The sequence below is a fragment of the Caloenas nicobarica genome, chromosome 5 (genome assembly GCF_036013445.1).
Source record: "Caloenas nicobarica isolate bCalNic1 chromosome 5, bCalNic1.hap1, whole genome shotgun sequence".
In the NCBI taxonomy this organism is placed as follows: Eukaryota; Metazoa; Chordata; class Aves; order Columbiformes; family Columbidae; genus Caloenas; species Caloenas nicobarica.
Window position 1 is genome coordinate 14,429,463 of NC_088249.1, and position 26,073 is coordinate 14,455,535.

Below are 26,073 nucleotides of genomic sequence, written 5' to 3' on the forward strand. Positions count from 1 at the left end.
TACAAACAACTAAACCACAAAAGAATGACATTAACTTTGAGTATGCAACACAAGCAAGAGAATACAATATGCCTTCCTGACAACAGCTCTTCAGAACAGTGTAACATACTTTTTGAACAAAATGATTAAATGAAGTCATTAAAATGATAGTTTGATTTGAGGAGTTTTAAATATGAGAGAGGCTTTAGCAGTCCTATTTTTACATCTGAAACAAAGAGAATGCTCTGCTTGAAGTTGTCGGCCACACTTTGCTAATACCCAGGAAAATGAGTCTATGTATAATAGCAGTCAGAACAGAAATGAGAAAGCACTAGACCTTTTAAGTATGTTATTCCAGTTTTATTTCAAAAGAACAGATTCCCTTGTTTTCCAAACATAACCTCATCTTTCATTCAGCATTTTATACTACAACATATTTATTTCACTGAGTAGCTACTCGGGCGATGCACAAGCAAGCAAGCAGAGCACTGGACATCCACACAAATACACCACCCATTGGCTCATACGGATTCCTTTTGGTTTGCCAAACTTCACAGTCATCTCCCTGATACGAATGATGTTCATGCCCTAATTATACGTATTTTTGCAGTATCTAAATGAAAAGTAGTGGTATTTCATACCAAGACTAAACACTGCATTTTTTGACTTACAATTCTGAAGACTCAAAGCCAAGCAGTTACTTTTTAAGAAAGATTTTGAAAGATTACAAGCTTCTCAACAATTAATAAAACGTAAACCATTATTTTGTTATGAGAAGCACATTTAAGTTAAGCTTTCACTGGAACTAGATCACTTACAAAGTAATTCTTCATAATTACAACTTTTCAAGCCTTTTCACTCATTCAAAAAGAAAATGTGAGTGGGGGCGTGAAGGGGTTGAAAATGTACATTGTTTTTCAGTTGGTTCTTTTCCTCGCCCTAGGCCATGTCTGAAATTCTGGTCTCTTTCTTTCCAGATAAACTCGGAATAATTGGAAAAGTGATTCAAACACAAATACTATGCAAAAAAACCCCTAAAATTCACTACCTGTCCTCCAAATAATTGTTTATGCACATTTTATAACAAGCTAGAATGGAAGAATGTGGTTTTTGTCTTCTGTTTTCAATTCAAACACTTCAGAAATATTTAAAATATGTCTCTACCATTTCAGACCTCATCTCAGTGTACATCTAAGTGACCTCCAATGAGACTTTACTCAAAATTAGAAGAAATCAGATGCAACACTGCTGTTCCTTGTAGAGTACCCATAATGAAACTAAATAAGGCTTTATTTCTATATTATACAGCAGAAAAAAGCGCTTTCTTTTAGTTTGCCTTTAAGACACAATTCATGTATATAAAGAATAAAAATGCATCCTCACTTCAAAGTTGGTAAAATTTTGCATTATTATTTAAGTATGCATAAATTATGCAAATATTTTAATAAAACATTTATTCTTCAAAAATAGGTACAAAACAGCAGTTCATGTTTTTACAGGATTCATCATTTTAAAAGGAAAGGAAGGGATTCCAGTGCTACAGAACCTGAAAAAAACCTCGAGATCAGCCGAAGAGCAACTTAATTTGTTGCTCCACCTATTATTTACTTCTGGACTCTCTTTCTGGTTGTTGTCGCTTTCCTGGGTTTTGGTGAGGTCGTCTTCCGGGTTCTGGTAGCTACTGCATCTGCAAGCCAAACAAAAACAAGACTTTCTATAAAATAAAATAACAGATATGGATCACAAGAGAATACTTGAAGTCTTTAAGAGGCTAGATCAACTCAAATCATTCATTTAGTTTTGACTAGGGGGGAGGACGCACATATTACATCGGCTCAGAAGAATTAACCACAATTTCTGGGCACCGATTTTCTCCTGAAAAACACATTGTACAATTCGGCTTCTTGAACAGTAGTATTACATGCAGTTGAGACAATTTAATAGCTCACCTTCACCAAAAGATGAAGAATCGGATGCTCATCAAATCCTTAACCCTTCCTTCCTCCCCATGTACTAAATTCCAGTTCTATGATCCCTCCCAGTATTAAGCTATTTTTGGTGCTCTTTGGACCTTGTGCTGAGCTGGTCCAGCTCTATAACCTGGCAAAGAACTTTTTTTTGGTCTGGTATTCTCATAGTTTAGTGAGTTGCAGGATCTTAGAGCATGCAAATGGAGCTTATACAAGGGGAGGTGGGAGGCACACAGGTAGAAAAGAGGAAGATTTTTGTTTGGCAGCGTCGAGCTGTTAAATCAGCTCAGCTATCAGTGCAACTTTACCTCAGATTTCGAGCTATTATTTGGCAATATTTTATTAACAGAGGAAACAAACAGTGCCACCTAAGTAAGATTCTTAACAAACCTGGCAGGCAGGTTGTTCAAAGAGACCACAATTACACGCAGTAATAAAAAACTCACTGCACTTTGATTCTTTCTTGTCCACTTGCAGGAAAGATGGGGGGAAAAAAACCCAACAAACCACACACCACCACAGCTCAATTGCATGAATCACATTCAGCTGTATTCACTTTGAGAAAAAACATTATGTATAATAAAAATCACTATCATTTTCACAAGTGCAGTAACAATGAAATGTTTTTCATCTCCTAGTCACGGTATTTTTTTTTTTTTTTTTTTAAATCCTGACTTTCTCCTTGAAGTCAGTACGCCCAACTATTTAAGTTCTTGCTTGTAAAACTATATATAACTCTACAGTTCCTGTCAACTTTTTCATCTGCATTACTGACAAAGAAAAAAAGGTAAAATTGGGTTGCATGGAATTACTTGAGAAAGAAGCTGTTTGCATAAGAGAACGGCCTTGAAGTGGTATGAGTCAATGTAGGGGAAAGCAAAGAGGCAGAGAACAACACAAAACAAACCAAAATAGTCTTGAATCTACCCAAAACCAAAAGCACATCAAGAAAAGCAACATGCTATTGCAAACAGTTTTGCTTCTGTGTTTGTTCGATTTAGCATAATTTACTCTTAAAGTGTTGATTTGAAATTAAAAATACCAAAACAAACTTTGAATAATTTTTCCATTCCTGAAAGTGAAATGGAGAATGAAAAAAATATTCTTGTTCCTTGTTTGTCCAAAAGCTCTTGTTGCATTCAACATACATCTTTAAGAAAAACAAACAAACAAAAACAACAACAAAAAAACCCAACAAACAAAAGACAGCTCTGGTAATTGTCTCTCATCGAGCAGCGCAGCTTCACCAGATCTGTTCTGGCAAAACACATCCCTGCAACTGCTATGTGAAAATCAAATTATTCTGGTACCTTTACGAGTATTGGTAGCTAAAAGCTATACAAGCAGGTATCATAGACTATAGTAACTTAACTATGGAAATCATTCCTTCTCCCAGCTAAATTCTTGTTTATCTTCAAGAATTAGTTTATACTTTTCCAAGTCACAAAATATTTTAGCTACTATAATTGTGAATTCTGGCTATAGACATGTCTTCTGCATTTTCATATTGAGTAGTTTTAATGGTATGTAGGCCAAGTTATCCCATGAACTGCATGACCTGTACCAGTTTTCCTTTCTCCATCCCTCCTGAGATTTTTCCCCAGAATCTTTGTATTGCCACAGAAAGCAGAAAATGACCAAAGTTTTCTCTTCAAGAAAAACCAATAACCTGACCTTTTTCCCTTTCATTAATCTTCATCGGTTTTGGCTGAGGTAACTGTGATTTTTCTTCTCATTCAATCACAGCCGTATAATCAAATGCTCGAAGACATCAAATTTATGTTCTATTATCAGAAAGACTGTCAATACAAAACTGATGACCCTAGGTAGGAAAATACTACAGGTGTTTGTTTATAGAGGAAAAAAAAATGGTGAGTTATCATATTTTCATGTTTGTTTTTCAGGAATATCATATTTCTTGGTAGTCATGGACAATACAAGCAGTTGAAGCTTACTAATTTCTAATTCAGTAAGAGCTTATCCATGTCTAGTTGCCTATGCCGGAACACTAAAAAGGAGAAGTGAGCTACCCTGGCTCGGATTTTTCCTTTATTGCATTAATTACTTCTTTTCAAGGCTTTTCTAAACAAACCATGATCGTGGCAAATCTCTAAACACAACAAAAACAATCCTTGTCATGTTTTTTTGACTCGTAATTTCAGACTTAGACAGCAGAAATATTCTCTTAAGCTCTCTGATTAAGTTATGTTAAACTCAGAATGACTGCTCTCGACCCACGTTTAGCTTCAAAGTTTGCAGCTATTACAGAACTGAAGGCCTTTCTGTACTGAAAAGCTCGTCTGAATTTTCAAAATGAGTTAGCCTGGTAACATATATTGCCCTGTCTCCACACACTTTTCTTGTGGGAGAAATGTCAATTCTGTTTCTGAAAACAGGAGAAGTCCTGTGTGGGCAGCACCAAATGAGGACACAAACAAAGCTATTACAAGCAAAGGAGAGGATTTTTATAACGCACATTAAACTGAATTAGGCTGAAATAGCAATTTAAATGAGGAAGAATTATATAGGCAAAAATAAACCAGATGGTGTCACTGCACGGCTTGTTTTGAGACTAGAACAAAGTTCAGCAGAGGCATAAAGAGTCCCACAGGCTCTAGAGGAATTATTAGACAAGTTGACTCTGATATCTGATCCTCTCTGTGCAAACAGTATTATAAAGCAACTTTACAGAAGAAACTCAGCAGTATTATGTACAGTTTTGGGCTCTATCCTTCAAGGAAGTTCTGAGAAAAATGGAAAAAAAAAACCAGGAGTGGTGACCATGGCTTCTAAGTCTCTCTAAGAAAACAAAAAACAGGAATTGAACTAGTTTATCTAAAGAAAGGAGAAAAAAAAACAGAAGAGAGATGTGATGGTGCAGTCTTTTGTACTCATCAAATGTGCAATAGGTTGCCGCACAAAATGAGAGCAATTTTCATGTCCACAGTGGATAGGACAACAAAAAAGCTTAAGGGAAATTTGTATTAGGTACAAAATCATCAGAAGAAAATACTCCACTTTCTCAAAGTCTTTTTAGTAGTAAGGACAGTTAAGTATTACAAGTGGTGTTGAGCAAGGAAGTTTTAGAACACTAATCGTAGAGCTTTTGATAGAAAATATTGGTACACATCAATATTAACAGAGGTGTAGACAGATAAGCCTGTCCTTAGGCTGGTGTATAGAGCAGATCATCTCTTGATGTCCCTTTTCATCTTGTTTTCTGTTTTTACATACACTGTTTTAGAAACAAACACAGATCTTACCAGTAAGAGAAAGCTACACTGAAGTCAGAGAGTGAACGTTTCTATAAAATAACAGAGGTTCCTTTAGTAAAAATAAGCAGACACCGGAGTCTCAAGTTTCCCCCTTACTTGCCTGCAGTGAGAGATTCTGAGCATGAAAACACAGTTACTGAGCAGATGAGATCTGGTATGATTTAGATATTAATGGTGACTTCTAGGTTAATCATAGGCTAGAATATTTGAAAACAGAACCATATACAGATTTTAGACTCCAGGCAAATATCAGGTAAGTGAAAAGTACCTAGCAGCAGGCATGCTGGACGTTAGTAACTGCATCACTTGGAGAGGATGAATGTACACCTAGCAAAGACTGCGCACAGGCCAGTCTCTGTACAGTGGCTGAAGAGTTCCAGCAATTCTCTAAGAGTCTACGCAAGTTCTTAATCTAAAACTGTAGTAGTCTTTATTAACAAACACAGCTAACATCTTTCACCTTCAAAAGAAGAACAGGCAGCCGAGTATGTTGATCAGATAGTCCAAGGCTTCCTTTCTTAAAAAAAAACAAAAAACACTAACATGTGTGCGCACATGTGCATAATCTCACACACACACTTTGCTATATGTCTATCCCTTTAAGAAACAAAGGTCCATAAATCTAGAGAGCTGGGTCATGTGGTGGAGAGTTCTCAAGGGGCTTTTGGAAGGGATGTTCTCAGACTAACCACCCCATAGATGGATGTTAATTATAATTTCCACATAGACACCCAGAGTGCCACAGCAGGACAGTTCTTATGACAGAACTGACATTTCTTGAATAGTGGCAACTTCATGTCACATATACTGAATTGCCACAGCTAAGCTGAGAAGTGATGAAGTAGGAATGAGAGGACCATTGACATGCATATCCTGCTGTATCAGATCTCAGTGCAATAAATTAATGCAAGAAGATGTTTTGTTACTTAAGTAACTAATTGTGGACTTGCACCTTCCAAAGGAGACAAATTTAGGACTGTCAGTTCTTCAAAGTTCTTCCACTAACCACAGTATCACTTTTGTCTTGCACAATGTGCTTAATCGTATTTCAGCTGTCTTTGATCATATCAAATAACCAAATTATCTTGTTGGATGGCTTGCTAGGAGACCTTTTTTCTTCAACTACCCCTTAAAGGGTTTTATTATACAATCGTCAAACTAAAAGATAAAACAAGAGAATAGAACCCATAAAATTACTATCTACATATCGAAGGAATAAGAAAAAAATAGCACTGGAAGCTGAAAGGCTACACTCAGCATCCAGCTGCCAGCATCAAATGGGAGCTGAAGCTAGGATGGGCAGCATTTAATGAGAGGTGAGCATCACACTAGTCTGCTGTTCTCAGATCAGTTTGGGCAGCTGGAACATGGTGCCAAAGAAGAGCTACTTTTAAGATGATAAAAAAAAGGAAGAATAGTTGTCCTCTGAGAAACCCTTCCCCAATTCGGCCAGGAAACCCTGCATACCTGATAAAACCTTGTAGTGTAACACTTCTCAAACAAGAATTTTTCAGTACTTTGAAGGTTGTGAAGCAACTCCAAGGGTGACAAATACTAGTTTGGGTTAGTTGGCTTGTTCTCTTTTCTCAGCAGTTCTCTTCTCTACAAAAATTTGGAAATATGATTCAGAAAAAAGAACAGAAGGATGAATGAAAATATGGACTTGTATTCCAGAAAATATATGATTGTAGAGTGGGGAGGAGAAAGAATAAAGTTGGTAGAGTTGTGGGACAGGGTTTGAGTTAAGGTATTCTGTGCTTCCAAGTTCTCTGTTTCCTGCAACAAATGAAGCCAATACATTTCCATATGATAATATGAAAAAACATTGGGGCACAAGAATGTATAATTCTGTGATTCTGTGATTTGATTACTTTATGCCTGTTTATTTCCTAAATAAAACATTGAATCTATGAGCGTTCTTTTAAAAATTTTAATGTAAAAGTGTTCCGCATGAAATTCAAGCTGATTTACTTCTATTTCTAAAAATTGCTTTACTGAAGACATTCCAAAACAAAATTGTACATACACATACAGCATGTGTTTAAAAATAACCTAGCAATTTGCAGGAGGCATAAAGTTTAATTCAAATAATATTACTTGCAATCTTGAAAAAGCTTAGTTGCCTGTAAAAATCTGAGTTGCTGCAGTACAATTTTTCTTTCTTTCCTGTAGAAAATTTTCACTTGGAAATTTTATACTTGAGCTTGAATTGCAACACTTGTTCAGTATACTGCAATGCATCTTCAGGTCACAGAAAAACACCAAAAAAGCAGACATCACTTTTATTTTTAAACTATTTAGTTCTACATGTAAAGTCGTTATACAAATCTTATCCCACAGAAAATTTTCCTCAGGTGTTTTGCTTTTTTTTAACTTAGTACTTTTTATTAGCAGCAAATACAAGAAAGTCCCAAGAAGTGTAACATGGAACTTAAATGTATTTAAATGCATTTAAGTGTTAGAAGTGGTCTGAAGAGATTGTACAGAAAAATAAGCTTAAAATATAAAGGAAGATTAAGTAGAAAACTGTGTTCCAAGCAGACACAGGAGCAAACAGGAACACTCTCATACTTTACATCCTGGCCATTAATTTTGACTCTTCATTATTGTAAGTGGCACATATGCAAGGTACTTCTCAGTGTAGTTGGTAATTGCAAATTGTCACAGAAAACCATTATTCAGGAAGAACCACAAGGATATATTTGTTTTATATCTAATTTATTTTAACCTTCCTACCCATAATATTTAAGGATCTTTATAGCTAAATACCACCTCCTACCACATCTTTTCTAATTTAAATAGCTTCTGAAGATCCTCAAACAATTTTGGGGCAGGCCTAAAAAAGACAGATGACTTCATGTTGTGTTTGAATATACTTAATGCAGAATACAAAAGCAAGTTTGTCAGCATTTCTGACAACCCAGAGCAGTGTTTCTCTGCTCTAAAACCTGAATCTTCCTGTTAACTTCTAGATACAACACCGCAGCGCATGCTTTTAACTTCTAAAACCAGATCACATAACTCTCATACTAGAACATTTAACTTGCAGCATCCCCAAGACAGGTAACAGTAGGCTAAGAATGGTGCAGAAAGGGACAGATCTTTTGGTGACTAGTCACAGAGACAGATACACTGTTTTAAGACTAATACCCACTTACGTATGTTACCGATACAGGTGTATAGAGGCACTTAGAACTATTGTACAGTATAGGTTTTGCTGAAAATGCTTGTATTAGGGTTTAAAATCAAGATGTAAAGAAATCTACCTATAATGTGGGCATTGGTATGAAGTAGAAAGACAAGTAACAAATTGGCACCATAAACAACCTCAGAAGGACTGTATGACTTGTTTTCTCCTAAAGTTTGATGACAAGACCAATAATTCTCTAAATATAAAAATGAGCCTAAAAGTAGATTTAATCCAACTTAAAGTAATAAATCTTGTGTGAATAAAGAAAAAAAAAAAGATTTCTAAGACAACAACCCACATACTGATTTATGCAAAGCCATGCAATGCAAATAAACATAAAGTTAAGTATCTATTAATTGAGAAATGCTATTAAACCTCCACTTAGGAATGCCTTCTAACCAATCAATCAGTATGACTGGTTTTTATATCAGAGCTGTTCACGTAGTTCTTTATTCATACTGTAAGAGTAACCAAAGACCCCAGTTAGGGCCTTACCATGCTGGATCATATCCAGTAATATAGACATGCACGATTCCTACCCCTGGCAGTACTGATCATTAAAAAAAAAACACAGTACTTTCATTGTCATGTCTACTTGAGTATTTCTCTCTATACTTTCCCAGTTAATAAAACCCAAAATTATTAAAAAAAAAAAATCACAATAGAAACTAAAAAGGCTGGTGTAAAAAAAAAAAAATCTATTCTAAAAAAAATATATATATATATTTCTATAACCCAGTCTTCATCAACCCTAACATTAACGAAAACTGTCAGTGGCAGAGTTCTACCTCTATTGGTAACTTTGAAGCTAGGATTATTTACAAATTTTCATTAAGCTCTTATTTTTCCAGCATTTATGCTGTTTTCACCAAAGTTCCCTATACTAGCTGCCTATTCCATACAAACTGGTTAAAAATAAGCATATTAGTCCTATTAATATTATACAGTACACCCCTGCAGAAGCGTTGTTGGGTACATACAGTGTATGCCAAAATTTGGTATTCTTCTTTAATAGTATCATCGCTTATAAGCCTGGACATTCTATTATCATATATGAAGGCAGCTAATACTGAAAACAGAGCTGTAACAGAGGGTAAGAAAACCTTTTTGTTTTAAATACAAATAATCTCTTCTGATTGCATTTTGCCTGGTGGACAGACATTCACTAATATACTTCAGCATCATCCATATTACCTTAAAAAGGATACCTCCTAAAAATCCAACTTTCAGGAAAGCATATGAGTTCCAGTTATCAGAGGGAAGAAAAAAAGAGACTGATAAAATGCTAATTTAAATTAAAAACAACTTAAGAATTCCACAAAATTTTGTGCATCTTATTTTGGAAGTACAACACAGCTTGTTTCTTGAGGACTTTCTGAAGTTCTGTTTATAAAAAGGAGAATGCAACACTCTCCTCTCGCTTGCCAGCTCCAGAAACACTGACGGCTGACATGACTGAAAGAGATGGCCTTGGCTGAACTCACCTGCAGCGGCCACACTGAGAACAACCAGGGGGAGCAGGCAGAAGAAGCAAGAATTTCAAGACACTCGTGTTTCTCATTCCCGTTCTTTCTTCCTCCTCTCCCAAGCCTGGGGGCTCCCCAGCCCCAGCAGATTCGGTTACGGGCAGAGCCCTTGTAGCCACCGAGCACCTTGGAGGACTCAACTGCTGCGCAGCTGATGGGGATCCTTGTGGGGTGACTAATCTTTTGGGCTGGATTAGACAAACTACACAGTCAGATGTGGTTAATGCTGAGCAGCTGAACAGCAAGAGGCTGCGTGGCTCTTCTTGCCACCATTTTAAGAGCAAATACTCATGAGATGTTTTTTGACCACCTGAAGAGTAACCTGTCTGTCCATATTTATTCCCTTTTAGAAACCAATAAAATAGAATTTCACAAACTTTTAAGTTGTTTCCGTATGTCTAAACCTCAATTTCTATAATTAAGATGTATCAAGAAATTATCCATTTTACTGGTCAATAAACTTTAGGATATTTTTTAGTCACAGGACTAATCACAGAGAAGCAAGTCCCTAGTAAACATAAAACTACTCAGATTTAACAGAGTTTTAAGTTTTTCTATAATAATCAGCTATTTTCAATTTATCAAAAGCATCAAAAAATCATAAGATTATGAAACAGCTGCCCTTTCCTTCAGCACAGATTTATGAATCATGTAATAAGGGGCAAAGTTTTTAATTCCGAATTTGGAGAGAACAAAATGAGTAAGTACATGTATCACTTTTCACCTGAAATCATTTTATATACTTCCCCCACTTGGTATTCATTACATTGGGTAGTATAAAAAGGTGAAATTAGAACCATTTCACACTTAACTCTACTGAATTGGTAAGAGAAGGCTTAAATTTAAGCTTATTTTAACCACTGGATGCTGAAATTACATATAGCCTCCCAAACACCTTTACTTAGTCTGAAAAAACTTAGCATTTACAAAAAGCTGATGCTACTACTTAGATTACAATTCTTCAAGTTCTTTTTCATCTCTGAGAATTTCAATCTACAATCCCAGGAAAAAAATAAATATAAAATATAATATGAAATTAAGTGTATTCTGTCTATGTGTATCAAATCACAACCAGAAAACAATCAGCTGCATTAAATACTTTGTTATAAGGTCTTAAATAAAATCTAAAATGCTAAAACTGTGAACATCATTATCATAACAAATAATTGTATTTCCTCAAAAGAAAATATAATCTAATTAACACTTTTGCAGCCACTGACAGAGTAGAAAATTCATAATAAATTGAAGTCAATAATTCAAAAGGCATTCAAGTAAGAGAAATAATCACTGATTTTGAGGATCAGAATTCTACCATGCAAACAGCTGAAAATGAACAGAGAAGTGTCACCTTCTGCATTAACATCAGCTTAATTACTTGTACTTTGTACCATACTGTTTGAGTAAATATACTAGGGTAAATCTATAACTTACCAATAACATTACTGTCTTTGAAATGCTACATTTCCCATCCTGCCATACTCCTTCATCAAACCTTTTTTAAACAAGTGGATTTGTTTTGGGGTAGACTCCAGTGCTATGCTTTATTATTTTAGACTACTTGACCATGGACAACATCTGATCTTTTACTTAAAAGTCCGAATCAAAAGTTCTGTAGTAAAAATATCTTTGCAATTACTTGAATTCAGTTCATATCTACATGAAAGAGTTAGAAGGTTAGATCCAGAAAACAGTGTGACTAGACACTTGCCATGAGCTTATCCTATGTAGGCCTACTGAAGATTTCTGATCTTGGACTTAAAATAATCCTACTTTATCTGTCTGTGACTTTTTCCAGATGACACTGAAACTATGCCAAATTACCTGAAAAGTAGCTTCAGCATTTCCTATCCTTATAGCTGATCCTTTCCTCAACTTTAAATACACTCACTCTTGGAAGCTGCTGCTGCTGCTAGCCACTGGTTTAACACACTGTGATGAAGAAGTCCTGAGGAGTCAGCATATTCTGACAGTGAATTGGACAAGGACAAAAATGAGAATGGAGGAGAGAAAATGAATGACAGCAAAAGAACAGGGTGAAACCACCAATTTTTATCACCTAGCATTTTTACCAGCTTTAGGCAGCATATAATTGGAGAGTTGACCTATCTTACACATAAAGTTTAAATACTTCAATTTTATTCGAGTTGATCTGAAAAGAAATAATGAAAGATAAAAAGCACTTGAATTGCTAAAGGTAAATGGCTGTATTGGGTATATGTGGCCATGTGGCAGGGTTTTGCTAAGCTGGGGTCAGCTACTGGGGTGGTGTCTGCGGGAAGAGGCCACGTGCTGCCCTGTGCCCAACAGCCAATTCCACCCAGACGAACCCACTGTAGGCCAATATTGAGCCCAACTTGTTTGTGGCACCTCTGTGAAAACATTTGAGAGAGAGAGAAAAAACACTGGACAGGCAAGGGCTGGTGGTGTGGGGATGAGACTGAAAAACAGCAGAGGGAACACCAAGGTCAGAGGAGGAGATGGTGCTCCACAGCACTGGAGCAGATATTCCCTGGAGCTCAAGGAGGACCCAGGATGGAGCAGATATCCCCTGCAACTCAGGGGAGAGCCCACACTGGACCAGATTAATATTTCCTGAAGGAAACAGAGCACTTTTTTTTCCTGAAGGACTGCAGCCCAAGAGAGGGAGCCCACACTGGAGCAGGGGAAAAATGTGAGGAGGAAGGAGCAGCAGAGAGAAAATGCTGTGTACTGACCACAACACATGTCCTCTCCACGCCCCTGCAGCGCTCAGGGCATTAGCAGAGGAGTCTAGAGTGAGGAAGTTAAGTTGAGCTTGGGATAAGAGGAAGGAAATATGTTGTTTTAATGTTTGCCTTTGTCACTACCCAAACTTATTTTAATTGGCAATAAATTAATTTTCCCCAAGTTGAGCCTGTTTTGCCTACAACAGTAAGTGGTAAGCAATCTCCCCATCTTTGTATGGACCCAAGAGTTTTCTCAACCTATTTTCTCCTTCTGTGCCACTGGGGAGGGGAGGGAGCGACTAGGTGGGAGATTGGCCCTTGGCCAGTACATGGGACTGTGACAACGATCTTTTGACTCACTAGAAGAAGTAGGCTTCTTCCTTTCTGGACTTCCTGCATCTTCCATTTCTGCTTCAGTGCTCTCATTGGTCACAGCTGCTGCCTTTCTTTTTTTCTGGGAAGGAAAAAAAAAAAAAAGGAGGAGGGAAGACTGAAGTCAAGAGCATAAAAGACAAAGTAGAAAACACCTCATCCTCAACAACGTATTCCCCAATTTTAAACATTATAAAACGTCTCCAGCTGTAGAGAAAGTTTATTCATACACTAATACCAGAATACTAGTACTAGGAAATACACAATTTAAAAGTTCAGTTCCCCTATCTGCAGATCACTTTAGGAGTTGAAATTTTAACATATGAAAAAACAATTTATGATCAAAACATGGAGGTTTTTTATTTACATTAAATAACTGGTACAAAAGGAGCAATCTGAAAAATCTTAAAGAACACAGAAAAATATTTTACCCAAAGTCGATGTTAATTGCTTTTTTAAAAGCAATTACACATCATTAAATTCAAGTTTATCTGGATCCTTGCTTCTTAAGGCTTTCTTTGCACAGCCGAAAAGTAGCTAACACCCACTGACAGTACATTATTATTTTTTTCTAATGGCAACTATGGGTTCTGTTCCAAAGAGAGATACTTGGTAAAGCTGAACTCTACTCAAGCTACATTATCTCAAAGCCACTAAATGAGTAGAACTGTTATCTGCATATTACAATTAATCTTACTATTGCAAAGTATCCTTAAGGCAGTTATGGAAAGATTCTTTTAAAGCCATATGATTTTTGCAAAGGATGAGTTGACCTGTATCTGTATCAGACAGAAATTATAGCTTTGATGAACACAGAGAGTTTACCTTTTCCTTTTTTTTTTTAACTGTATGAAACTAGAGCTTTACCAATACAGCTTTAAAAGTGGCTACAACTTCACATGGCTCATGAGAGAAGGGGAGAGTGCATTACATCTTTCCTTTCCAAAGTGTTGCTTCATGATTACCATCAACCCTGCTGGGCTGAACAGATTGGTTCGATAATTACATACAATAACTGCAGTGGGCAGGTAACCCTCAGCTGGCACAGGGCAGCTCCCCTGTGAGAACTTCCATATGCAAACCGCACTGATGGAGTGCATTAGGTACATCTTTCCTGCCAGTGCACAGGCCTGATTACCGCCAGCCAAGACTCCAAGGTTAGCATGTCAGCAGATTTGTGATGCATTAGGCAGGAATAAACACAGACACTTTTGTTCATTCTGACCAAAATTAAGGAGGACTATTTCAGTGCTGTACTGCTTTTAGATGAGAAATAATGCATTCCTCCCAATTGTACTAGAAAACATTTGAAATGCTCATCAGGAAAACGGATATCCAATACACACTACACAAAAGCAAAATACATTTATCTTGTTTCCAAGCTTATTAAATAAGAAGTGGTTTCTTAATCTTGATGCAGGTGAATTACATAGCCATTGAAATCAGGCAGCATTCATCTGGCACAAGCAACACCTGCACATCTGAAGCTGAACATTAGAAGGAACCACAAATCACTAAGATCCATATTTTTCCAGTTTAATTTGCTCTCAGTATTTCCCAGCAACTCTTCAGCACTACACAAAAGATGTGGTCCTTGCCCTAAACAATTTAGTCAAGAGCTCCAGATACTTCCTTCAACAGACAGTACTGTCAGCTTCTTGTTTTGCTAGAACTGTTATAAAATACCACATACACAAACCAACATGCATTCACTATACAAAAAAACAAAAAACAAAAACTAAAAAACAAAAACAAACCACAAAAAAAAAAACAAAACAAAACAAAAAAAACCCAAAAAACCCTCCCCCCCCAAAACCAAACCAAACAAACAAAAAACAAAAAACCAAACAAACGAAACAGACAGACACCACACAAAACGAAACCTCCAGCAGAACTGTGGACTGTGTTTCATTTACTTATACATCTGCAGAAACTGGAGTCACAACATGGAAAATAAAATGTTAAGTTTTAATTTAGCAGACATCTGCCAGTTTTAGCCAGATAACAATACTGGAGAATGACTGAGATTGCAGAACAACTATGTTTATATGCAACATCTAATGCACATTGTGGGTCAATTAGCTACACAAGCTGAAAACACAGGAGAGTCCTACATTCCAAGAAATTATTTACACAGAAGCTAGAAATATTGTCTCCTAGCTATGAAACAGCATAACTTCATAACATTGTTTTAAGAAAGTATTTGGAAGATTGCCCCAAAGGAACTGAAGAGTGTCTTAAGCCTGTTCTGATTAAAAGATCAGTACAGCCAAAATACCATAAATATTCTATATTAGAGGTCACCATCTTCTCAAGTGTGGATGCCAGACCACATTTTTCTTTTCCAAATTAGACATTAAACATGCCAAAAGAAATGCAGCATGTGCTAGAAGACACTGGCTTTCAGAGGCAAGATGCTACTGATCAATGGTAAATTATCTTTTTGGAGAGCAGTTTCTAACAGAGTTTGGAATCTGGAACTTATCTTTAAAACACTGAATCATCAAGTTGAGCTTCCTGTCACATTATTTAGCATTCTATGTTCTTCCTTTCTTCCTCTGTGTATCTAAGTGCCCAGTTATTCCCACCTAGAACAAATAGTCCTCCTGTTCTCTGGGCCTTCCCCGTTGCAAGAAAACCCTAGTAGCATGAGTTCCCAAACGTATATTCTGGGAAGGGAGGCACACTGCTGAAGACCCTCTTTCCATTAATTCGTGAAGAAAAATGCAAAATATGCCCTTGGAAAGAGGACTGACACAATCTATTCTTCAACCCCAGCCTTACCACAGCTGTTACAAGGCCCAGAAAATCCAACATAGAAAGAAGAATCATCTGTCCTGGTGCTTTGTCAAAATCAAGCAAGGGTATGTCAACCTGATTTCAAGCACACAATCTTATTCTGTATGGACACTCTAGCAGTAGCTGTCATGGGTAGCATGAAGTCCAGTGTGATATGAAGCAGGTAGCTGAAAACTTGTATTCAAACGGGCCAGTAACACTCATTGGTTTATGTAAGTGCTTGAACGTATGGTGACCGCGCTTACATTTCCTCAAAGTTAAACAAAACAACTGAAAAATAAACCCCCACAAAATAAAACAACCAACTCCTAGTTGATGTTAATAGGTAACAACCTATGGAAAAGTATCATCCCACCCTTTGGGAATGGTCCTGACTGATATTAGCTAAAGAATTAAGATTTTTGAAGTTTTATTCCACTGGAAACATGCACCAGCCATCTCTGCTGGACAAGGACATTAACGGTCACACACGTTGGCTCTGCAGCAGGCCAACTCATGGAGCAAAGAAACCAGTCAACCAGTAAAAACAGATTTTTTTTTTTTCCCCCCAAAAACACAGGTCTTGAGCCACATTGATCCACAGGGGAATAGAAGAACTTTCCTTTTAGGCAGATCTTTATACTAATATTTTCTGCTGAACTGAGTGTAAAGATCATGGCTGTACGATTTTAGCAAAAGTACTATTTAATGGGCAAAATTAAGTGAGAAAAGCAGTACCTATATCCTTAGAAGGCTTTAAAATCCTATAACTAGTTTTCTTTTGTACTTTATGTCCATCTTTAACACACTGTTGATCAGGTCAGTAAGCAGGCAGAATTCTTGTAGTATTAGCCTGTATTATAATTCTCAGTTCCCTGGTTCATGCTAAAGAAACCAATTAATTGACCACCTGTTATTAACAAATACAAATAAACAAGTAATAAATGCAGTCTGAAGTATGGGATAACATTTATTGTTCCATACAGTTGGACTCAATGATCTTAAAGGTCTTTTCCAACCTAAATGATTTGATTGTTATTATATCATTTTTATTGTTATTATAAACAGTTTTAACATATGATTTCCCTAAGGCTTAAAAAGTTCTTATGCTGTATTCAAACGAGTGTCCAAATCTAAGGTTTAAGGCTTTTTAAATACAGAAAATAAAATACCCCATGCCTACCACTATAGTTAAGACTCATAAATAACATATTATACCACAGTGAATTCAAGATGTGAATTCCCGAATCAAATTCTTGGCACTAAGATGCATACTAAAAACTAACCTTTGAACTAGTCATAGAAAGGAATCTAATCTGAAAAAAAAAAATAGACTTATTTTACCTTACATGTATTTTGACCCATCTGGAGTTTTACCATTTTAAGGAAAATAAGTAAATTACAACTACATATACACATTCTGTTATCAAATATATAATCTATTATGAAAGTACACCTATAAATATCATTCCGTATTAAGTTTTAACAACAATTAGTGAAGTTAAATTAGAGAAATGATGTGTGAGAGTAGGACTTAATATCAAACATTTCACCATTTGCTTATTTTCTACTGGATGCGGTTATGACACCTACTTCCAATACCACTTTTAACTCTTACTTAGCTCAAAAATATGCATTAAAAGCTGACATAAATGTTTAGAGTAAAAACCTTTTGCATGGGATTTGTCCGCAAGTCTCCATTCTCTGACAAGCCAAAGTCAAGTACTCCATCATCTTTTTGCCCAATGGCCTTAAGACCTTGCAGAAGTATTTCTCGGAAATGCTGATAAACGGGTTTATCTTCATAGCTCAGTAGCTTCACTTTTTCCATGTATTTGGCTATTTCATCTAAAGAAATGGTACCTCCAATTAATTTCTATTTGAAAACATTTTAATCATTCACTTTTACTACAAGAGTCAGAAATTATGCATGCACTAGTTATGCCATTTTTTGAAATGGTAATTTATAAACTCATAATTATGACTTTACTACAATACGTTTTAGAAAAAAATTATACCAAGCTTCATTACCCAGTGATGACAGCATCACTGTTTTTTACGCATTCCTTGCAATGAAGAAAACAGTCAGTCGTAAAAAATGTAATAGACAAATTTTCACCAATGAATGCTTGTTTACATGATACTTATGTCTATATTTTAAAATGTTGAAGAGGAAACTCAATGTTATTTCAGAACTTTATCAGTGCGAGACTGAAACATTAAAAACATACATGAAACAACTGACCACTGAAAAAACAGAGAAGTCACACTTGACAGAGAAAGTTCTCTTCCGATTATCATGAGTGGCTGAAAATAACTATTTAAGATCCCAAGAAAGTCTGTTTCTAAGAGAGTCAGGTTTAAAAAAAAAAACACACACCAATGCCAAACAGAAACAATCTATACTTCAAGTTTGCACTACTTTGTATTTTGAATCTAAAATTCAGTTGTGAAAAATCAACTCACGCATTTCTTATTTGAAAACACTTAATACTGTCACTAGTCAGAAGCAAGTGTCTGCAGTTCACATAACTGCAGCCAAAAGGAAGAGTCTGAACTTCTCCCAATCAACAGTCTAATTCATGTCACTTTGTTGTTACTGATAAAAGAAGAAAAATATGTATAAACTTCAGTAAACAAAGAGGACTTAAAGAAGCAATAGGTTAGAGTGCCATGCCTGACACACACCTTTCAAAAAAAAAGATGCTGACCATCTGACAACTCCTCACCTTTTGCAACACCTGAATTAATCTGTTTTTATTTGAACAGTAGCACAGCCTTCCCTTGTATGCACTCAATATGCCCCATGTAAATAATTTCAGTGCTTCTACCCATTGTCTAAAGTTGTCGACATTTGGTGATGGCACCCAGATTGACAGATTTTATTATTTTTTGTAAAGAAAAAGAGACATTAAAACAAATTATTAGAGAACGTTTCCGCACAGTACAAACCAAAGTATTTTAAATAGCTCCCCTTACCTGGTTTATTTTTCCCAGGAAAGCATTTGTCCATCAAAACTGAAATATTATCTCTACATCTGAAAAACAAAATTATTCAAAGCTATTGTTTCTTTTGAAGTTTGAATCTTGTTCTGATAAACTTCCTAAGTACCCAGCTTGGGCTGCTGTCAGAGACGGGAAACACCACTAGATAAACCTTTGGGATGACTTGGTACAGCCATTTTTAGGAGGGCAGTACATTTGAGAACCTGACAAATGCCAGACAGGCTGAAATATGGCAAGTTGTTGTTCAACAGTTTTTGATTCTTATAAAAGCAAGCAAATAGAAGACTGAAGGAAAAGAACTGGTTGGTTTTAAACCCTCACATATCATCACTCTCACCTCCTGCTGCTAGAGGACTCTTTCTCCAGCTGACATTCTTCAGGGCAGATCCCCTGCCAAAATAATAACTGGGGGGAGGGCAAGGAGCTTTGCTAACTCTGATGGACACTGAAGTGTTAAAAGTAGAGATAAGGAAACCAGATAACATACACTTGTTAGCGAGACAGAAACTGCTGTGGTAGGACAGTTTTCTTCATATTAAATATCTAACAGGAGAGGGTTGAGGGAAAGATGAAGGAATGTAACAGCGAGGGAGAGGGACAAAAAAAATAAATTTAAGAAAACCCACATTAGTAGCCCTGTAGATGGAATGATGCTCAAAGACCTTTAAAATCTACCTTTAGCTTTCATCTCTGCCACTGACTTCAAAGCACAGTGTTATAAAGGCTATTCGTACTCCATGCTTCAGTTCTCTTTCTGTGAAGCAGGACTAATACTGGCAAGAGCGCTTTTTGGCTTAACTATGGCAGTATTCTAAAGCGACAGTACCACAGTGGATAACTAAGCACCTCACATACGCAAAACAAGACAAAGTAGAACAGTACCAGTAAAGTTTAACTACGAGTCAAGGGTACATGAGACGTGAAGAGGCAAACTGTGGGGTATACAAAACAATAGCCTGCTCACCAAAATGGAACATACTGAAAATAAAAAGCATTTCTACACTAAGACATTTTCATTCTTCTTTTCAGTTTCAAAAGAAAAAGAAAATAAGTAGTTTCTCACCTGATTTTTGAGTCTCTGACAACATTTGGATCTTTCAAATTATCCTCCCATGGTAGATGGCCACTAAGCCAATGAATCATACAATAACCCAAGATTTCCAGATCACCACGTCTTGATGGTGCTAGGTACATAAGCACATATATATATATAAAAGTAAGAGCAGCTAATAAAGCACGCACATTTTAACAGCACTTAAAATTAGTAAATATGTCAAGACAATAGAAAGCTAATGCTAACAATTTAACACTACTGTACCTGTTACTTCTTTATTTTAGCACGAAAGCAAGAAAAGAAAAAAATATTGTTCCTACATCTGGAAGGATACCTTAATTTTCATGTCCTTTAGCAATTTCTTTCTTCTACTCAAGGATATGACATGCTGCAGTTATCCCAATTTAGGACGCTTTTCAAGTACTCAGATTGGAGAAAAAAATGGAGCAAGTAATTGAAGTGACTGACTTTCTGTTCAAAACAATTTTTACTTCCCTTCTTTTATAAAAAGGTAATAATGCTGAAACCCCAGTGCCAGAAAAAAAATATTATGTAATGCTGAAATATTTTATGTGGCCTGAAAACTGAACAGATAACTGTAATAGATTAGGTCCTTAAGCCTTGCCAAAAAAGAAAAAAAAAAACAAAAAACCCCACAAAAACACAAAAAACAAAGCACTCAACCCACATGTAAATTGACCACAGACTACACTAGACGTATTAATGGGCAAATCAAGTCATCTTTGTTCATACATTCAGGTTGAAGCATAGGTGCAAACATTCATCCTGAAGTAAATAATAATTTTCAACAACTGATATTTTTGCAGCACACACTCTTGTACTAATAAAACAAAATTTAAGAATGAAGAAAAAGAAACTGGTGCTCGCTGTAAATCCTCAATGTTTATCCAGACATAGACCTGTCATTTTCATCTTCAACCTTTTCTCACTACTTGCCTTTTGATGTTCAGCGACTATAGCCATAAATGAAGTTTTGTTAAAAAATCTTCTAAATATTAAGCTATAAACGAGATAAAGAATATTATGCATCTTTGCCAAATATGAAAGAACAATGTTTACACTGATAACAGAAACCATTTATCTCCTGAAAACAGGACCTGTTTTTCTATCAAGATCTCACAGGCATTATTCCATTTCTGCTTAGTTAATAAAAAACAATACACTAAACCTCTCCATCTTTATAAATTAAGGCAACCTATTTAAGAAAGTAACATTAAAAATACAGTACATTAATATCAAAGTAAAAGTTATTTAGAAAAAAAGAAAAATGCCAGAGTCCATAGAGAAGATACAGATTCAGAAACCTTGTTGTTTACAAAACTCACTGAAGCAAATAAAGTATTTTTTATTTATAAAAAGGATGCACAAGTGCCTGTTTTTGAGAACAAAGTTTTACATCCTTACCCACACCCTTGTGTGCATCAATACTGGTATATTCAATAGTTCCATCATGACACCTTTTAGGATCTTCTTTATACACTTTGTGAACTCCATCAGGACAGTATCGATAGGCAAGTCCGTAATCTACTAAATACACCTAGTAATTTCCACAAAGAATTCTAAGATTAAAGAACTATAAATACAGAAAATATGCAAAAAAATAAATGCAACTCACAACCATTCTCAGAACTTCTTAAAAAGTATTAAAAAAAAAAAAAAGGTGAGTTTGACTTCAAAGGATCCTTTCTTAGTCCTTTATTGAAATTGCTACATATGATTTGAAAACAATGTATCAGCTGGGTTTTGTTTTACATAAAGCAATCTGATTTGGAAGTAGTTTCTGGCTGATACAGAGGACAAGTACAGTAAAAGTGTCAGCTACTCCCAGTAAGATTAACAGGAGAAAAAAAAAAACCACACACACACAAAAACCAGAATGATCATGGAGTCATAAATACATTTACTGCCCTACCCTCTTTAAAGTCAGCTGTCCCATTTGAACGCTACTGCATACTATTACTTCTCACTAACACCACAGGTACTTCAAGAGAATTGAGATTATTTTACTTATTTCATGAGCTAAAACATTTGGGCAAGACGACATACATAATTCTGAAACTCTAATATGCACTGCTTAAATACTAAAGAGAGTTAAAATGCAGAAAAATGAAAGACTTCCCTAAATCAAGTGGAACAATCAACACTTTAAAGACCAATTTTTCCAAGTAACAGAACACTTATCTGATGGATTTCTTGAACAAAGGAATGAGGTAACAATGCAGACAAGCAAACATAATTTACCAGTGTGCTATGTAATTTTAAGCTTCCATCTGCAAATACCTATTTGTGAGTCAATTTCTTTTTAATCTTGTGAATTTCTCTAGAATATTATTTAGGGCAAATAGTCAATTTGATAACTGTCCAGCAACATGTATTAAAAAAAAAAAAAAAAAAAATCACAGAATATTAACTAAATATAAATGTCAAGCAGAAATAATGTTACCATGTACATTCTTAAAAATGAGCTTCTGCTAGATTTCACAGGTTCAAAGCACTTCTCTGTGTTGTCAAATAAAAGGTTTAAAACATGAGGAATAAAATGCATCAGAAATACCTGATTAGGGTTCTTGTAACTCAGAAGAAGGTTTGAGGCCTTGATGTCTCCATGCACATATTCATGCTCGTGGATGTATTCCAGAATATCAAGCTAACAAAACAAAATACAGTCGTATAAACGCAGTACCCAGCTCCACCCAGCAGAGGACCTGTACTCAGCACAAAAGTGTGATATAACTGAAAGACTTGCATGAGGAAGCCAGATTGTAAAAATATAATGTATTTTTTAAACTTACTATTCTCAGGCCCAATTGTAGTACAGTTTTATGGGGAAATCGCTTTGCATTCTCTTCATACATTTTCTGGAGATCTCTGTCGAATCGGTCCATTATCATAAATCTATAACTAAATTCAAAGCAAAAAAAAACCCAGCAAAGTTACTGAATTGTACTTAGCAAAGTATTTTATTTATGTGTTTATTGTACAAATTACTGATGGAAAACATCTCTCTCAAAAAATAAAATGCAGATACACAGAAAACAAATATATGGGAAATACATTACTTTTTTAATGTTGCTTAATAATTCTTAGCTTTTTTTACATCAGCTAGCCGAAAGTTCGTCCATCAAAAGAACTGTTCTTTATTCCTGGCTAGTTATGCAATACAATAACAAGTACCCACAGCAGAAAATATCTGCATTGTAATTTACTATATCTAAAACCAAACATTAATTACTTACAGAAGTACATTTTTTTCTTCATAAATGACTAAGTGACTTAACATGGTTACTTAAAACAGTTAGTTTCTCAAAATCTATTACAACCTTTTTCTTTAACCTATTATTAAAACCAAAAATCTTTTACTTGTCAAAGGTGTTCTGATGCTCATTGCTATAGCTAAACTGGTTCTATTATTGTAGGAGCTCACAGCAGCTATATTAAAGAATCTCATGCACTAAACACCAAATGGAAATAAAAGTATATTTAGGAAAAAATATATATAATTGTTATATTTACTTTCGCCTCTCAAAATTATTGGTTTTATATTAGATTAGTTTTAAAGTTGAGGATCTACTGAAATAATGATATTTCTGACATACTAGGGTACACATACCAATTGCCCTTTGTAATAGTCCACACAAAGAAGCCTGACCTACTCTAAGATGCCAGATTAATAAAATTTCTTGCAGCTCAGCTTCATAGAGAAAGGCCACCAGGAAACATGGACTGTTACATAAACCTGCAAACCTTTCAAGACCAAGTAACAAAAACTTTTTGTGACACAAAGCAACACTAAAAACCATCCCTAGACAAATTTAACATGAGACCAGCAATTATTCTAGCTCATAGATTACATAACGAAATCTACCCCTAGGGAAAATAAAATCAGTTTAGAGAGAATACTAAGTCCTTTATATGTGTAAGTGAAAATATTCTTTAAGTGCACAACACACCAAAAGATAAACTTTAAAGGTAGTCATATTATGTTCAAGGACTTAATACATTGGAAGTCAGCTTTATTTCAGTTCAAATATGAAAAGCTTTTAAACCACATATATATCATCACTGTATTACAGCAATGTTCAAAACAAATGAAAACTAAATCACTGAGAATATTATAGGCACAAATACACGTAGCAAACAGAATAAAGATAAATTTTATCTATAATCTATTCCTTAAAGACACCCTGTTCTGAACATAAAACTTTGTAGCAGAAATGAACGACATGAAGATAGGTGGAAAATACATCTTACAAAGTAAATTAGGTTAAAAGGGATACTGGTTGTGGATGAAATAAATCCCAATATATATGCCAACAAAAGATATATTCACCTGTTTCCATTTTTTTCATGCAAGCCAGAACCCCAATATCTTGGTACACCTAAATATTTCAGTTTATGGGACTTAGTCCACTTCTGAACTGAAAATACAAATAAAGATAATTTCATGAATTCACATCAGTAGAGACTTACATAAAAAGGGACTACTCACATTACTTAGTTTCTGCATACATGTGAGTTGCTTATTTCATGGAAACTTGTGTGCAAAGTGTACTGGAAAGTTAATGATACATCCATTGTAGGGACAGAGATGCAATTAACGTTTCAACTTAGACAATATCATCAACACAACTGTAAAGAACATCTTACCAAAAGAACTAATTTTACTATATGGCTTGATTAGATTTCCGTCATTTAAAAATAATTTTGAAAATTACTTAAAAAGATTCTCTTAAGGTTTGACCTTACTCCTGTAGGCTCTATTTTCCTAAATACTTGTAGTGCATTAAAAACATTTTAATAGACTGCTTACTTTCATCTGGTTTAGCAGCTCGCATGTAGAACTTTAACTCAGTAAAAAGAGGTCCATTCTGGCTGGGTTCCTTCAAAACAATTTAAAATGAGTTAAAAACTGCTGTGTTAATGCCTAATAATGATTAAAAGCTCACACAATGTAACATTCAACCTATAAAAGCACAGTCTCCCTCGAATGCTCTACCCAGTTCTGATACGTTCAATAGAATATGCTATTTTTATAAAACAATGTTGGCTCTAAAAGTTATTTTTATTATGAATTGCTTAACATTAAGGGCATCAAAGAAACCTTTCCCATAACAAAGGATTAAAGAATAACAAATTAACTGAAATGTGCAGAAATATTACCAATAATTGGCAGCAAAAGTTTAGCACAGAACATTAAACAACATTCATTATCTCAGATTTTTCCAGAATAAAGCTGGATTGCATCAATTGCAATAGCCATTAGTGAGCCCAAAATAATGCCTGAAATGATGGAAAAAATCTTAACAAAAGTTAAATTCTTGCTGAACATAAGGTATTTAATTCCCTTCAGAAATTAGTTGACCAAGGTAAAAATTACAGAAGATTTCACAATTTCTCTTAAACTAAATTATAAGAACTACACCTGTTTTGACCTAAAAGACTACGTTGTATCTAAGTTAACACAAGCTATTTCGGTTCCATTTTCTAGGGACATGTATTAAATTGCAAGAGAGAAATTGGCTTGAAAACACCAGAGCTTTGAAATACTGCAAGAATTGCAAGTGGGCAAATACCTTGACTCCACATTTCCAGAACTTAGTGCACAATGGTAAAAAAGTTATTTCAACTCCTACAATTTTTAAACGATTGATTTTGAGATCAGCTTAAGTAATTTATTTTAATCTAGTTTCTCATATATGTCCAAATTCATTCTATCTCAGTAAGAATACCTGTTTAGGAATATCCTACACTTTAAAAAAAAATCTAACCAAAACCTGTATGTGATTACTAGCAAAGAATGGGAATGAATACAATCACATGGTATTAGCAAAAGTTCCAAAACATATACCTTCGATCTTAAGTGGTTTTAATTGAAACTTTTAAATGCAAATGCAATGATCCAGAAAATGGCTAAAGGCCACACTGCACCACTCAGGCAACTGGTATCTGACACTAATGAAGCAACGCAAAGAGACCAAACACGCTGATGAACGTGTGCGTTTGTGTGCATCTGATGCACAGGCTCAGAGGCAGAGTAGGAAGAGGGGTCAGAGGCAGAGCAGATCCCAACTTAGGCACCGCTCCTAGGCCTGGAGGCTGGATTACAAAGCCACCGCCTATCTCCACCTCACTCGCTCCAGCAGCATTGCCCTGATACACAACCGAGGCAAGAAAAGAGTTTTCCAGCCCGTCTCTCC

At 35.5% G+C, this 26,073-nt stretch overlaps 1 protein-coding gene across 1 annotated transcript in view; it reads right to left on the reverse strand.

Moving 5' to 3' along the window:
- Positions 1–342: 342 nt before the first annotated feature.
- VRK1 (VRK serine/threonine kinase 1) overlaps positions 343–26,073 on the reverse strand; it is a 36,294-nt gene continuing 10,563 nt past the window's right edge. Inside the window, 10 exon segments of the mRNA XM_065636289.1 lie at positions 343–1,666; positions 13,006–13,099; positions 17,465–17,643; positions 18,775–18,833; positions 19,865–19,985; positions 21,281–21,413; positions 22,431–22,523; positions 22,669–22,777; positions 24,207–24,294; positions 24,687–24,756. Coding sequence (XP_065492361.1) covers positions 1,584–1,666; positions 13,006–13,099; positions 17,465–17,643; positions 18,775–18,833; positions 19,865–19,985; positions 21,281–21,413; positions 22,431–22,523; positions 22,669–22,777; positions 24,207–24,294; positions 24,687–24,756 — 1,029 coding nt within the window. The 3' untranslated portion in view covers positions 343–1,583.